General features: G+C 47.9%; 1 protein-coding gene across 1 annotated transcript in view; it reads right to left on the bottom strand.

Annotated features, from left to right (window-relative positions):
- LOC146797994 (calpain-1 catalytic subunit-like) overlaps positions 1-17,572 on the bottom strand; it is a 263,715-nt gene that overhangs the window by 193,014 nt on the left and 53,129 nt on the right. Inside the window, exon 2 of the mRNA XM_085625227.1 lies at positions 16,231-16,300. Coding sequence (XP_085481353.1) covers positions 16,231-16,300 — 70 coding nt within the window. The remainder of the gene's footprint in view (positions 1-16,230; positions 16,301-17,572) is intronic.

The raw sequence follows: 17,572 nt of genomic DNA on the forward strand, positions 1-17,572 counted from the left end.
GAGAGGGTCTTTAACTACCAGTATTACCCATAGCAAAAGGGCTATAAGGCTATTAGGACATTCCACCCACTGAGGGTAAATTGGTCTAAATTGAAAAAGAAGAAACAGAAAGACAAACATTGGAATGTTGGAGCCGCAGGCCTGTACCTACTATTATTAGCCCTGATCCACTTCAAAGGAGCTCTAGACATTCCAGTGTTCTTATTACCTATATGCACTTACCTCCCCGATATTCTGGCCCTCGATATTTTGAGTACAATATTTTGGTACGTTGATATTCCCGACTCGATAGCCCTTTAACAACCCTGACGCAAAAACAACAGTTGATGGACAGAATGCAGAACAATGTCATACATTCACCCCAGTTCAGAGATCTGGGCCTAAATCCATCGTTTTTTTGCTCACCATGCCATTCCAGTTTGAACCCAGCCATATGCAAATCAGTCGTGACCCTGTTTCTCATGGGAACAGTCCAGCCCGAACTGCCAAGCCAGGTTCTCCCTGGGCTGGAAACAAGCATCCTAGGACCGGTTTCGGGGTTTCACCCCTCTTCAGCCAGGATAGCTTGATTCCAGTGGCATGGAGAGCACGGGACTCATATCTGAGCATACCCGTCCCACTCGGGGTGACAAATGCAAAAACAACAGTTGATGGACAGAATGCAGAACAATGTCATACATTCACCCCAGTACAGAGATATGGGCCTAAATCCATCGTTTTTTTGCTCACCATGCCATTCCAGTTTGAACCCAGTCAGTTGGCAGGGTATGCCCAGACGTGGGTCCCTTGCTCACTTTGCCACTGGATTCAAGATAGCATGGCTGATGAGGGTTATGAACCCGAAACCGGTCCCAGGATGCTTGTTTCCGGTCCAGGGAAGACATGGCTTGGTAGTTCGGGCTGGGCTGTTCCCATGAGGCACAGGGTCAAGACTGAATGGCCATGTCTGAACTGGGGTGGTGGAGTGAGCTAAAGAATGATGATGGATTAAACCCAGATCAGTTGACTGGGGGAGAGTGTTTGATTTGTTCATACGCTCCGTCCATCATCTCCTTTGGTATCGCTTTGTTCGCCCTAAGTTGGCAGGGTATGCCCAGACGTGGGTCCCTTGCTCACTTTGCCACTGGATTCAAGATAGCCTGGATGATGAGGGTTATGAACCTGAACCGGTCCCAGGATGCTTGTTTCCGGTCCAGGGAAGACATGGCTTGGCAGTTCGGGCTGGACTGTTCCCATGAGGCACAGGGTCAGACTGATTTGCATATGGCCATGTCTGAACTGGGGTGGTGGAGTGAGCTAAAGAATGATGATGGATTAAACCCAGATCAGTTGACTGGGGGTGAGTGTTTCATTTGTTCAAACGCTCCGTCCATCATCTCCTTTGGTATCGCTTTAACAACCCTGGGCATTTGAGGGACAGCCACAAATACCCAGGCACATCCTCATGTATGGAAGTAGAGTCTTATAAACTGAGGCACATCTTCAGATATCTAGACACAACCATCGTATGCCTGAATGCAGTCTCATGTTCCTAGGCATATCTGTCGCGATCATCGGCCAAAGAAGGTATTACACTACAATCCCCAGAAGCCCCGAAACCCGTCATCCCGGAAACAGGAAGTTGCCCCCGCCCAGCCGGAACTACAAAGAAGCACCGCTCCCACAGGAGGGGGCTTGTCAATCCAGAAGTTCCGGATCCTTGAGCTGCTCGCTGTAAACCCACAACCAGCGCGTCGCCGGGAGCGGCGCTTCCTCAGGCTTCGGTGTTTGTTTTCCTGGTGCCAAGCCTTCGGGATATTAGCCCCCATTCCACGAGACTCGGTCGGCGGAAGGTGTTGTCCCCGCAGGACGACCGAGTCTCATTCCTGCCACTGACCTCAGGACAAGGGTAGCGGTTGCAGACGCTTCCCTCCATCGTCGCCCTGGTACCTTGGATTCTGCGGTGACGTAACCGTATGGAATCCGACATTTCCTACTGCACGACGGACGCTACGGTCAGGTAACGAACAGGCCCTGGATCCCCAAGGCCTTGCTGATTTTGGTTTTGTTTCTTGTTGTTTTTGTTTTGGTTTTCAGAGAAGCTCACGGGCCAAAGTCACGTGTGATACTTCTAGCGCCTGCGCTTTTCCTCCTTGCTGATTTTTGGGTGCATTACCTACCTCGAGTTGCCTGTTCTTCCTTGATTTCACTTATTATTCCCCGGAGCACTATTCCTTCGACGTCACCCTGATTGCTGCTGGGAGAACCGGTCCAGTCATCCCCGTGCTTCATTTCCAGCTCCATTCCCAGAGCACCCCAGCTCTCTCACAGGTACAGACAACGTCAGGAAACCGAGGTCCCGCAAAAGGGAGGAACGGGGGTGGGTCTGCCTACCTTCTCAATTGTTCTTCTCTCTCTCTCTTCCCCTGTGCAGTTTCCTTCACTGACCTGGCTGAATTCTTGAGTTACCCGGAAGACCGGAGAAACGCTGTGGCGTCACATATTATTTCCCCTTCTTCCGTACCTTCCCCAGAGGGCAGTCCCCATAGCGGAGAGTATTCCCATTTCCCTGTGAGGTGCTGCGCCCTGGGGAATCTAAGGGGTTATTCGTCAGTCATCGTTCCTGCTGGTGTTCTACAGAGGTTAGTGGCTATCACAGGTCGCAAGCTGCTAGCGTCTCGACAGATTGACAAGCCCACGTTCACCATCAGCCTGGACGATGGATACCAACACAGTGTTAGCTTCCTTAGTGGAGAGCCTGGCTGCCTTACAACAGGAGGTTCACACCTCCAGACAAGAATCCCAAGGGCTGAGAGCCGAGATTGGGACCTTACGCAGAGAAGTCGCAGGCATCTCCCGTAGTGGAAAGAACCCCGTACAAGGGAAAAGTCAGTACATCAAGGACTGGACTTTGCCCCCACCGACCACCTCTTTAGGGGCTGGTAGCCCGGCCCCGGGTTTCTTTTCCACACCCACTCTCAATCCTCCAACCGTAGGAACTCCCCCCACAGTGCAGGTGATACATAACCCAGGGATACCATTGGCCCCCCCCGAACGGTTCTATGGGGAACCAAAGAAGTTCGAGTCCTTCTTGAACCAAAGTCGTCTCCATTTCCTCTGCAAACCTGCCATCTTTCAGGAGGATGCGGCGAAGACTTCATTCATGATGTCCTATATGGGAGGGAATGCGGCCAACTGGACCATCCCCTTAATGGAAAGGAATGATCCCGTCCTACACGATTTTACGGCCTTTTGTCTCGAGATGAGGAAACTCTTCGACAGAAAAACGCACATGTTATCATTGGACAAAGAACTCCTCACCCTTCGGCAAGGAACGCAGGACCTGTTAACGTACATCACCGCGTTCAATCGTTTGGTGGTAGAAACCGGCTGGCCCCCCGAGAAGAGAACCACGCTGTTTTACCAAGGGCTCCGAAATGAACTCAAAGACGTACTAGCCCAAGTGGTACAGCTTCCCCAGTCCTGTGAGGAACTAATCGAACTCACAGTGCAATTAGACCATCGAGTGCAAGAGCGGAAAGGGGACAGGAGCCGAGGTGATATACGCCCCTTCACTGTGCGATCACGACCCACCCAGGGAGACGCACAAAAACCCTCCGACAGGCCGGAGCCCATGCAGATCGGAGGATTAAGAGGGCCCCTGTCAGCGGAAGAGAGAGAAAAAAGACGACAGCAAAAACTCTGCTTGTACTGCGGGAAAAGCGGACATTTCATTAGAGAATGCCGAGCACGAGAGAGAGGTCCCGACAGAGGCTCCATCCAAAAACCACAGGCTATGATATTTCAGGAGTCGGAAAACTGACGAACCCAAGGAGCGATGGGACCAACGCCTTGGGTTTTGCTTCCTCTATGGTCCCGGCGCAACTGGCCAACACCATCCAACCGGCAGTAGCCCATATTACAGTAAATGTCGAGTTGTGGATCTTAGACGCCACCCCTCTCAGTACCTCAGCGATGCTGGATTCGGGGGCTACAGGAAACTACATCGACCAACAATACGCAAAACAGGTCGGAGTGTCCTGCGAACGAAAAAGGACCCCAGTAGCAGTGACAGCAGTTGACGGAAAGGCCTTGACCTCAGGACCGGTCACACTGCATACCCTGCCCATTACCCTACAGATAGGGGGGCATTTCGAAACCATACGATTCGACCTGATAGATGCTCCACATTTTCGCCTCATCCTGGGAATGCCGTGGCTGACGCTACACGACCCAGTCATCCGATGGGCAGAACGATCCGTCTCTCTTACATCCACGTTTTGCCAAAACCATTGTACTCAAAAACAGGTGATGCCTGAGCTACAGACCACCACGCAAGCGGAGTTGCTGGCGATGAGTTGCAGCCCTGACAGGTACCAATGTCCAACCGTCTTGCCCGGTGACTACCAGGAATACGGAGAGGTATTTGACAAACGAAAAGCAACACAGTTGCCGCCCCATCGATCCTACGATTGCCGCATCGACCTCGTCCCTGGAGCAAATATCCCCTGCAGTAGAGTGTACGCGCTTACTGAACCAGAAACGCGGTATCTTCAGGAGTACCTGAAGGAACATCTCGCATCTGGATTCATACGTCATTCAACATCCCCGGCTTCGTCTCCCCTCTTTTTCATTTCGAAGAAGGACTGTGACGAGCTCAGGACCTGCATAGATTACCGGGCACTCAACAAAGTAACGATTAAAAATCGATACCCGCTACCTCTGATTCCAGTCCTGTTGGACCAACTGCGAGGGGCTCGGATCTTCACCAAACTGGATCTGCGGGGGGCATATCACTTGGTGCGAGTGAAGGCTGGAGACGAATGGAAAACCGCATTTCGAACCAAATACGGCCTTTACGAGTACCAAGTGATGCCTTTCGGATTGTGTAATGCCCCTGCAGCGTTCCAGTATTTTATGGATGACGTTCTCCGCGGCCTCTTGGACACGCACTGTATTGTGTATATCGACGACATCTTGGTATACTCGGACAACCTACCAGAACACATTATCCACGTCAAGAAGGTGCTAGACCGACTCCGTGCCCACTCTTTGTACGCCAAACTAGAAAAATGCTTGTTCCATGTGGAAGAGGTCACCTTCTTGGGGTATGTCGTGAATGCTCAAGGCTTTCAAATGGACGCAGGGAAGGTCGAGGCCATAACTGGATGGAATCCGCCCCGTACCGTAAAGGCAGTTCAAAGCTTTCTGGGATTCGCCAATTACTACAGGCGTTTTATCAAGGACTTCTCTAAGGTCATACATCCCATCTCAAGGCTCCTAAGGAAGAACGTCCGGTTCCAGTGGGACGCAGAAGCCAACCAAGCGTTCGAGACATTGAAACAAAAATTCACTCAGGCCCCGATCCTCAGGCATCCCGATACTTCCTTGCCGTTTGTGGTAGAAACGGACGCATCACAATATGCCTTGGGGGGCATACTATCCCAAAGACACCCCGAGACGGGACAGCTCCATCCTGTCGCATACTTCTCCAAAAAGCTTGCTCCGAGTGAGATCAATTATACGGTGTCGGATAAAGAACTACTGGCCATCAAACGGGCCTGTGAGGAGTGGAGACATTACTTACTAGGAGCAAGACATACGGTGGAGATCTACACCGATCACCGTAACCTCCTCTTTTTAAAAACCGCTCGAGCTCTAACTCCCCGACAGCTACGATGGTCCCTGTTCTTTTCGGATTATGATTTTCTGATCAAATATAAACCCGGATCCCAGAATGGAAAAGCCGACGCCCTGTCCCGGCAAGAAGAGGAACCGAGTGAGACCCCGGAAGAAATCCCCGAACCTCCACCCATCATCTCAGCCGCAGCATTTCGGGATAAATGCATCGCCTTAGTGAGGTCCCAGGATTTCATAGACGAAGTGAAGAATGCAGGAACCTACATCGACATCCAGACCTGGTTACGCGAAGACCCGGAACACAGAACCTCCAACGGGGACTTGTTGTACCACCAACAAGCGTTGTACATACCTAATGCTGCTCTACAACAACGAGCGTTACAATGGGCTCACGACTCCAAGTTGGGGGGCCATTTAGGGGAAAACAAGACCATTGCTAACATCAAGAGATCCTTTTGGTGGCCTACACTGCACAAAGACACCAGAGAGTATGTGAAACAATGCGCAGTGTGTGCACAGGGGAAGACCATACATACCAAACCTGTAGGGCTCTTACGGCCCATACCAATCCCACCAGTTCCCTGGCATACGGTCTCTATGGACTTTGTGGTAGAAATGCCCCCCAGTGAAGGATACACGACCATCCTCGTGGTGGTGGATCATCTAACTAAGATGGGACATTTCATCCCCCTTAAAAAACTGCCCTCTTCCGCAGAATTAGCCTTGCTCTTCCTACAGCATATCGTGAAAGCCCATGGGATCCCCCGGATCCTCATAACCGACCGGGGTTCCCAGTTCACATCCCGTTTTTGGAGGGCACTGTGCACCTCGATGAACCTAGACGCCCGGTTATCCACAAGTTACCATCCCCAAACAGATGGGAAAACCGAGCGGCTCAATCAAACACTAGAGCAGTACTTACGATGTTTCTCTCTCCAAAACAGTGAGGACTGGTATTCCTTGATTTGGACAGCCGAATTTGCGTACAACAACGCAGAACACTCCACGCTAGGGTGCTCCCCCTTCTTTTGCTTAAATGGGTTCCACCCAAACATGCTACCATTCGACTGGCCAGTGAAATCACGACATCCATCTATACAGGAACATCACGCCCACCTCAGAGCGGTGCTCGCAGACGCCAAACAGCATTTGGCCCAGGCCCAGACCACACAGAAACGGGTAGCAGACACCAAAAGAACACTCGAACCCACATATCAGATTGGGGACAAAGTATGGCTGTCCACAAAGAACCTCCCCCTAAAAGGGGCAGGTAAACTAGCACCAAAATACGTTGGGCCATATGAGATAGAGGCTATCATAAACCCTGTGGCGGTACGGCTCACCTTACCCCCCACTTGGCGAATTCACCCTGTGTTTCATGTGTCCTTGCTGAGACCATGCCCTAGAGCAATGAGGTTCCCTGTCACGCCGACTGCTCTGGACATAGATGGACAGGAAGAATACGAAGTCCGGGCCCTACTCGATTCTCGTCTCCTACGAGGAAGAGTGCAATATCTCATCGACTGGAAAGGCTATGGGGTTGAGGAAAGATCGTGGGAACCAGCCGGTAACCTCCATTGCCCGCAACTCGTACAACGGTTCCACAGGACGCACCCCGGTAAACCCGGACGTCCGCCGGGACGGCGGTCGGTAAGGGGGGGTTCTGTCGCGATCATCGGCCAAAGGAGGTATTACACTACAATCCCCAGAAGCCCCGAAACCCGTCATCCCGGAAACAGGAAGTTGCCCCCGCCCAGCCGGAACTACAAAGAAGCACCGCTCCCACAGGAGGGGGCTTGTCAATCCAGAAGTTCCGGATCCTTAAGCTGCTCGCTGTAAACCCACAACCAGCGCGTCGCCGGGAGCGGCGCTTCCTCAGGCTTCGGTGTTTGTTTTCCTGGTGCCAAGCCTTCGGGATATTAGCCCCCATTCCACGAGACTCGGTCGGCGGAAGGTGTTGTCCCCGCAGGACGACCGAGTCTCATTCCTGCCACTGACCTCAGGACAAGGGTAGCGGTTGCAGACGCTTCCCTCCATCGTCGCCCTGGTACCTTGGATTCTGCGGTGACGTAACCGTATGGAATCCGACATTTCCTACTGCACGACGGACGCTACGGTCAGGTAACGAACAGGCCCTGGATCCCCAAGGCCTTGCTGATTTTGGTTTTGTTTCTTGTTGTTTTTGTTTTGGTTTTCAGAGAAGCTCACGGGCCAAAGTCACGTGTGATACTTCTAGCGCCTGCGCTTTTCCTCCTTGCTGATTTTTGGGTGCATTACCTACCTCGAGTTGCCTGTTCTTCCTTGATTTCACTTATTATTCCCCGGAGCACTATTCCTTCGACGTCACCCTGATTGCTGCTGGGAGAACCGGTCCAGTCATCCCCGTGCTTCATTTCCAGCTCCATTCCCAGAGCACCCCAGCTCTCTCACAGGTACAGACAACGTCAGGAAACCGAGGTCCCGCAAAAGGGAGGAACGGGGGTGGGTCTGCCTACCTTCTCAATTGTTCTTCTCTCTCTCTCTTCCCCTGTGCAGTTTCCTTCACTGACCTGGCTGAATTCTTGAGTTACCCGGAAGACCGGAGAAACGCTGTGGCGTCACATATTATTTCCCCTTCTTCCGTACCTTCCCCAGAGGGCAGTCCCCATAGCGGAGAGTATTCCCATTTCCCTGTGAGGTGCTGCGCCCTGGGGAATCTAAGGGGTTATTCGTCAGTCATCGTTCCTGCTGGTGTTCTACAGAGGTTAGTGGCTATCACAGGTCGCAAGCTGCTAGCGTCTCGACAATATCTTCAAATGTCCAGGTAGATCTTCACATGTCAAGGCATAGTTTAAAATGTTCAGCCGCTGTCTCACATGCCTATTACAGCTTCAGACCCCCATCACACCTTTTGTTGCATAGGTATAGCCTCATGTGACCAGCACAGACTCAAATTCACAGTCATAACCTCTTTTACCCTAAATATCTCTCCACCATTGTAGACTACTCCTCCCGGGACACCATGATTACAGGTAAGAGGTGTTATTGATATGCAGTTTGGAGGACTATGTGAAGAGGGTAGGGTGAAGCATGGATTAGGTTTGAGGTAAGGACTTTCTGTGTCTAGCCTTTTCTTTGATTGTTAGTTGGATAGTACTGAGAGGAAAGGAGATTGAATATCATCTTATTTTGTTTTATTTTTGGGCATTGATTTGTCGCAGGCAACGATTTTTATGTCGGCAGAGCCATAGTACTATTTACAGAATGCAGTGGGTTCAAATGGATGATTGCTTATGCCCCTAGTCCTGCACTAATGGAAAATTTCACGTGCACAAGATCCAGGGTGGTATCATGCACAGGACGGGGGTTGTGCCTAGTATGAAAGCAGTACCTGGTGTGCACTCGAAACCTACATATAGTCTTCAGTTAATTCATACATACAAATGCGTACAAGCAAATGTACAATCTGCCGCTTCGATTCTGGGTAACAAGGAAGCAAGGGTCACAGTATAGGCGTGCGGCATTTCATGACCATATGCGGCAATGTGAGACGCAACCCTAGATGACTTCTGGAGACATCGAGGAGTGCAGCGTTACACAGCAACAAATGACTCTGTGGATGGATAAACGCAGTACATGACCAATGGTGACATTATATAACATTTTAAAATGTATTAATATGTTTTCAATAAAATATTTGGTGCCTTGTAGTGGCATTGGCACTTTAATGTATTCAATGATTTTAATTAGGCATGTGCGTCTAGGCTTTGAATTTTATTCATTCAGCTTCTACTTGTAATCTACTACATCTTGCCTCACTGGTCCCTACACAGGCTATTTGTGTTCATAAATCTGCTTCACAACAGGGGGAGGGATAGCTATCAGTAGTGCAGCAGGTGCAGTGACACCAGTGCCCAGGACTGTGAGGTGTCCACTTCACCCCCTGACATTTGTTTTACTACCAAACCAGGAAATTTGAGGGGGGCAATAAGTTTTCTTGCATGGGGGTCTATGATGCCCTTACCACACCACTGTTTCACAAGCGAAAACTGCTGGTTTTAGGACTGCAGGAAATTTGCAAGCAGTGATACTGCAGCCGTAAAAAAAAATCTTTTAACCAATGTGTAACAATGCACTACAAGCCGTTTAGTATTGTGTAGGAGTAGAATCCACTCAATGATTGGCGAATGGGCGTTCCAAGGTGTGGCTAACATCGAAAGATTTTGAACTTTCATTGTTGTGTTGGTATTCACAAACTCTTTTCACACCCCCAACCCTAAAAATATCAAGAATAAATCTCTTGCCAAGGTGGAAAGGAGGAGTTAACACATCCAAAAGTGATGTTGGTGTAAGGGAAGCGGTTTCTCAGTGTATAAATATATTTTCCCTTTGGACAAAAGCATTGATGCTATCATTAGAGTTATCCTAACAAACTTGGTAATTTGTGACTGGCACAATTTTTAAGGAATACTTCCGTAAAGTTTTGTGAACTGGGAAAAAACATCAATCTGCATTCTTGGGGAGGAGTAACACTGTGGGTTGCAGATTTACAACTGTTCTATCTTTCATTATATTACGAAAATTACATGAGTCATAATGTGCAGCACAGTAACACTATCACCAATAAAGTAGTGCTGCACCTTTTGTCCAAACAACAAATACACATCCCTGGACCTCATTCTGAGTCCTATGGGAAAAACCCTTATTGCATGTTTTTTGTTGAACATCCTCCGGTAAAACCCCTTGACCAGATTATGGGTAGGAGTCAAATTTACCGCAGGGGCTTGATTATGAGTCAGCCATAGGAGAATTTTTTAATGGAATTCCACTCTGCCTGATCATGAGTCAGCCGCTGTTCCCACCCATAGTTGTCCCTGATGTTGGAACACCCGACCCGATTTTATAGGGTGGTAATTCTGCCTGGTAAAATCACACGAGGCCTTTGTTGCAGCAGTCAAGCCTTGTCCCCCCTATTTTTTTTGCTGGCTGGGGTGCTTGCCAGATCTTTTCTGCCCCTCCCCTTCTCTACTCCCCACACCTACTCCACCCAATCCCACACAAAGGCTTCCCGCGCACATTTACCATCTGATCGGAGCAGATGGTAAATGTGTGCGTGAAAAACAACAGAGCTAGGAATTTTATGTGATTTTACACCCGGTATATCCGGTTCCACATGGTTGTTCCACATTCTGTGGGGTTTAACTCATAATTATTCGGCAGTGGTGCGGTATTACCATGCTAACATGAATTTCACATGCAGTGTTTACACCCCACCGGTCTCTTTCAACTCTTAATCAGGGCCTTGCAGTTTTTCAGTTTTTGAAGTTAGAATGTGCAGTGAAACTGCGTGGGAAGTTAGTGCATGCAGTGAAATAACAAATTAAATTTGAATATGGTAATTAACTTGGCTTTTTATGTGGTTTTCCTGCATAGTTTCCTTGCTGCTTTGTTGTATGACTCCAAATGAGTGTGCAAGTGTAGTAAACTCTTAATGCCCTCTAAACAATATCTACACAAGTAGCTTGGAGAGAATGTATACAAGGGTCACCGAAGCTACCTGTCAATTATGCATTGTTTTGTTTGCAGAAATCGGTTTCTCATTTATTAATATATGGATTTTGCGATTTTTTTATATAAACTTTGTTCTGTACCTGGTCCTTGTTAACTATTGTCTTTACTGCAGGCGTTGCAGAATATGTTTTGCATATATATATATATAACTCATTGAATTTTGGGAGAAAATGGGAAATCGGCTAATTACTTAATACATGTGCTTTCCCAATTTTGCCCATTTCCCAAGGTCTTAGCATGGAAACACTCTGGGTCTAATTCACAAAGAGCCTCCGCACTAGTGGTGGAGGTCCCGCACTCGTGGGGGAGTCCCTCACTCGGGGCAGAATCTTCACAGTGAGGAGTGTCACTTAAAGATAAGTCAGTCGGTGGAAATCACAGACATCCCCTTCGGAGGTCACGAGAACAAAGTAACCTTCTACGCAGACGATCTCCTACCGTCATTGGCCGCCCCTAGCACAGCCTTACCGGTGCTAGCCTCTACTCCTTTGAGAAGGCTTCGGGCTTCAAAATCATCATGGCCAAGTCCCAGGCCCTAAATCTAACTCTCCCTCCTCCTGAGGTGCAACGCCTCCAAGCCCTTGTGCTGCTACACTGGGCCACCCACTCGATCCGATACTTGGGCCTAAACTTAACACCCTCTCTGTCCTCCTGGTCCCAGGCTAACTGGCCATCTTGCAGGTCGGATGTCCTGGAAGACCTCCGCTGCTGGAAAAAACTTCTAATATCGTGGCTTGGCCGCCTCAACATGGTTAAAATGTCCATTCTACCAAACGTACTGTATCTATTCCATACCTTGCCTACGCCTATCCCCCAAACGGACATCCAAAAGCTTCAATTGACCTAAATTCCTTCAGTTGGGGTAAGGAATGGCAGCGCTTTTCCAATAAACTGCTCATGCTGCCCCGAGACCGCGGGGTTCTAGCCTGCCCCAACCTTTTGGAATACTACTGGGCATCACACCTCCACTACATATTGGAATGGGTTGCCTGCGAAAGCGAAAAACACTGGCTCCATATGGACCATGCAGTTGCCTGTAGACCCCTCTGGGACTTGGCCTGACTCCCCAGAACAGCCCGATCCCGTAGCGCATATATAGCTACCCCCATGAAAACAGTCCTTGACATCTGGGACAAAGAAGCAATCCCCAAGGGCCTCACATCCTTTCCTTCCCCCAACACCCCAGTGGCTAGCTATCCTACCTTCACTCCAGCCCTGCAACCACATTCATGCTCATCATGGGGGGAGGGTGAATGCCGCACAATCCAGGATCTCTCTGAGGAAGACGCCTTTGAAACCTTTGAACAATGTAAAAAAAAACTTTCAGGTCACAGACTCATCCAGGCTACAATACTATCAACTACGACACTTTGGATTTAGATGGACAGCTCACTTAACTTTCAGATCCAGACGAAGAGGGTGGCAGGCACTTGTTTTGGTCTGCTACGTGGGCTTAAACCTATTCTGGCCTTTTTTGATGCTACAACCAGGCAGACCATTATTCAGGCCCTGATTTTGTCAAGGCTCGATTATGCCTGCTCGCTGTATTTAGGAATAAATAAATCTGAAATACAGATGCTCAGTGACCAGTGTTATTCGTCGCCTTCACTGGCTACCGGTAGCCAGGCGCATTGAGTTTAAGGCACTCTGTTTTGCCTTTAAAATTCTGAAGTTGGCATCCCCCTATATCCTGTCTGATCTCCTTTTACCTTATATTCCCACACGATCACTTCGTTCTATGGGACAATGTCTAGTAGTGGTTCCCCGGGTGAGGAAAGCCTGCGCTGGCGGACGCTCCTTCCGGCATAGAGCGGCCCTGCTGTGGAACTCTTTGCCGGTTCACATTCGGGAGCTTACTAACTATCTCCATTTCAGGAAAGCAATCAAGACATTCCTGTTTCCGCCCTTGTAGGCCTTGATCGTTTTTTGCGTACTGCTCTGTTGTTGCTTAGCGCCGGGACGCCTCTTAGCTGAGGCAGCTGTTGCGCTCTATAAAACTGCTTAACATAACATAAAATAACACTGGCTGCTCACCCCAAATTATATACAGGGAGCAACCAGACCGTCACTCCCTTCGAGACCCTGGTGCGGTCATTCGACGGCACCCGAGGCTTGATCTCCCACAAATACAAGGTAATACAACGCTCGCCTTCCGCACACTCACACACATACCAGAGACAATGGCCAGCTGAGTTGGGGGAGGAAATCCCACCGGAAAGCTACGAACAACTTTTGCGCAATATACCCAAACTCCACAGGCGCATCCCCCCGCGTGAATCGGCCTACAAACTGATGATGCGTTGGTATTATACCCCAGCGTATCTGCAGAAAATGCTTCCGCCTGTCTTTTGTTCTGTTGGTGATGCCAGACAGCGGTGGGGGACTTTATTCACATCTGGTGGTCGTGCCCAAAGTCAACAGTGTTTTGGAAGGACGTTTTGAGCCACATTAGAGACACCGTGGGCTTTCCAAATCCAAGCTCCCCCACAGTAGCCACATTGGGTATTCGACCGCACCAACTCGCAGCCATGACCCACTCTGATTGGTACCTCATTGCACATATGGTAGAGGCAGCTAAATAGACCATTACCCTCCATTGAAAGAAACCCTCCGCCCCACCTATCTTGGCATGGCTCCTGAGCCTCTGGTACATCATGACAATGGAGCTATTGACGGGCCGGATCGCGCACACCGATACCAAATTTGCAAACACCTGGCCACCTCTATTTAACCACTTCTCCAACTTAGGAGTATAATTCTGCTATACGACAGAAAGATTCCATAGGCTAGGCCCGTGCTCTGCAGCTCCGGAGAGGAGCCCTACTCCTCTCCAGTCCTTGCATGCGGCTTAAGCTAACACTATCAAGGGCTCATCTCCCCCCTCCCTCCCACTCCTATGTTCTCTCTTCCATTCCTACTCTGTTTCCCCAGTTGTGTTACTTGGTCACTATTGAGGGCTTACCCTCTCTTGTTGCTTCAGAGAATCTTGTATACCCCTCTAGATGTTGGGCCTCCGACTCACGTATGCCTTGAGATACATTGCATGTGTTCAACGTTCATATCTTGCTAATGTACGAGGCCTACCAGCCTTACACTAACGCTTCAATGCTGTATGCTTTGTATGGTGACGACTGTTTATGTTTGTATTCTCCAATAAACAGATTCAACACAAAAACGTACCACAAAGTCTTTTGGACAGGCCAAAGCCATTTTATGGAAAAAGAAAGGTCGTTTGTGCTTCGATTGTACATAGAGAACTATTTAAAACTGTAGTGTCATATCCTGCCTAGCCTGCGCCCTCTGATGCGTCTGAGTAACACACATCCAGAGATAATGCCTTGCAAATGCTTGAATTGGAACAAGGATGTCAGGGCATGTGCAGAACCGTACGGGTAGCGAAGAAGGTAGACCAACATAGGAGAGGCTCTGGTTGCACCACAATGTAGGCAACATTTGGTCTCAGGTTCCCTCTTTAGGATCTTGCTTTTACAATTTCAGTTTACAATTTGAGAGTGATTCACTAAAGGCATCCGCACTCGTGGTTAAGGCCCCGCAGTCGTAGGGGAATCTCTGCAATGATAAGTCCCATTGTGGAGATCCCCCCCCCCCCCCGAGTGCGGAGACTCCCCACGACTGCAGGGCCTCCGCCAGGAGTGCGGAGGCCCTTTGTGAATCAGGCCCAAAGTTTGTTTAGTGGAATCAGTGCATGCCAGTCTTATTCTTCACTGAGGCAATGCAACTCTCAAACAACAAACCACTTAGAAGATACTGGTGATTCAGAGCACCACACTCAAGGAGAGCAAAAGTAACATGTGGGGTAACGAAGAGGGCATACTAGCACCATTATCTATCTGCGTGCTCCATCTAGCCAATCTTTTTGAGTTATAACAATTAAAATTCCAGATGTAGACGATATCCAGATTGACTTTTGACTTGGAACAGGTTCTAGTAATCCAGATATAATCTCTCAATGCATTGAATATCTTCATTATTGGATGAGGGAAAGCTGTCTGCACCTAAAAGATCTGTAAATCAGACATCGTGACTGTGGGCAAGGCCGCTAACAACATCCACCCTTTCTTATGGTCATAGACATTCCTACATAGCCCCATTCCAAATGAAAGGGACAGGGATCTAGATATCATACTTGACAATTAAGCAGGTTGTCAGTTGTTGAATCACAAGATTAGTAGTCCTGTCCAAAAAGAACCCATCCCCAAAGCATAGTGCAGATTCTTCAAAACTTCTAATTCTTTTGGCCCGTGAATATTGGAGCATAGGGAATGAAAACGCTCCTCCTGAAATCTCCAACTGGAAATTGAAGTATCTACAAAATCAGGTTGTGAGAATGTACTTAAACCCCAGGAAATGTAAACACCTCGTATCAGCCATAAAGGCACTACACTGATTACCAGTGGAGCAGAAAATAAAATGGAAGTGACATTGTACCCTATACAAAGCCTGTCGGTGAGACATCCCAAAATACCTATCCAAACAGGTCATTTGTACACCCCAACTGGAGACCATCATTCTACCTTAGTCCACCTTATCTACCAGAGAAGGCGAAGAAGGAGGAAATGTTACATCAGATCTTTAACTGTGCAGATCTGACCAAGCTTGATATGGTACTTGGGCTCTGAATCAGCTTTCTGTCCATCAAGGAGGACCTTCATCCTCTACCTACCCAAGCTCTAGAGAAGAGTTTGTCTGTTAGTTCTGCCAGCCTAGATCACCCCTTCTTTCATCTGAATCGGACAGGACCTTTTGTTTCAAAAGGCACTGCACCTACCTCTAGTTGGACAATTTGTAGACCAACTTCCCCCAGGCCTCTATCACCCACCTCTCCATGTGATAACCCCCTTATGTCTAAGGATTGGGAGTCTAGCTCTGAATTTTTTTTACCATATGCTGAATGGCATCTTCTCAACAACAGCCTCTGTGTTTAAATACCACTAACTTGCATAACCGAGTGCACATGGTTAGTGCTTGGCAGCAGTCCTAAGGTTGCACGCATCTCAATACCAAACACTGCAAATAAATCTCTACAGATATTTTTCTTACCTAAAATACCCTGGCACACGTCAGTGCGACTCATGTCCTGAGAAACAAACTGAGGCAGTTGACAGATTTCCTTTAAAAGAAAAGAAAGAAGATGTATATATATAGATATATATATAGTGAGATCAAGACTCATTGCAGAACAGTTGACACTAAAACACACAGGTAACTACATCTGAGTAACTGAGTCTGAAAATCGTAATGAATGTATGACGTTACAATGCATACATTTATAATGCCTGCCTTTACAACACAGTTTTTACATCGCAACATCCTTTACAACGCATTCTTTTACATCGCATGCCATAACATCGCATTTTCGGAAACTACCTTTACAACACATTCCATTACATCGCATTATACCTTTACAACGCATACCATTACAATGCATACCATTACATTGCATTTAAGGCAAGTGTTGGATAGTATAGGGGTAATGATTACTATTCTAACTCCAGTGAGTGCAACAGTAGGGTAAGTGTTGGATAGTGTAGGGGTAAAAATTACTATTCTATCTCCAGTGAGCTCAACAGTAGGGTACGATTTGGATAGTGTCGGGGTAAAAATTACTATTCTAACTCCAGTGAGTGCAACAGTAGGGTAAGTGTTGGGAAGTGTAAGGGTACTATGCGTTGTAATGGTATGCATTGTAATGACTTGCGATGTAATGCCTGCGTTGTAGTGACATGCATTGTAATGACATTCATTGTAGTGACATGTGATGTAATGGCTGCGTTGTAATGACATGCGATGTAAAGGCTGTTGCGATGTAATGACTGCTATGTAAAGGTAGTGCAATGTAATGACTGCGTTGAAAAGGTTGTTTCCCAATCGTAATATGTAAAATATTTGTCATCTAAGAACATAAGAGCACCTGAATGATTTCACACTGTCAGATTCAGGACTTCAGTAAATTAGTTGCATGCTTCAAGGAGCCAACTGGGATCTCACATGATCAGTTGGAGTCTTGAAAGCCCTTTGACTCATTGTCCAAATATTACGAAAACTGTAATGCAAGTTAAAAAGTGAGGTATTTCTCTCCATTAGAAATGATCATATTAAGATGGAGGTTGCACTCTCCTAAAACATACCCAGCTCATTAGTAACCCTAATGATCAGCAGTGTCTCTGTCCTCTTTCTTGCCTTATTCCAGTCTCTCACTTGTATCATTCACGATTGGGTACCATAAGCATATGAGACAATAATCAGCCATCCTTCTGGTTCATCAGACATTAATCCAATATTGTCTGTGCCCAGGTGAGCATGAATACTGATACGCATCCTGCATTTTGTTTTGAATCATTTTTTAAATTTTTTTAGATTTTATTTATCAAAACCTTCTGAA

Source organism: Triturus cristatus, chromosome 9 (genome assembly GCF_964204655.1).
Source record: "Triturus cristatus chromosome 9, aTriCri1.1, whole genome shotgun sequence".
NCBI lineage: Eukaryota > Metazoa > Chordata > Amphibia > Caudata > Salamandridae > Triturus > Triturus cristatus.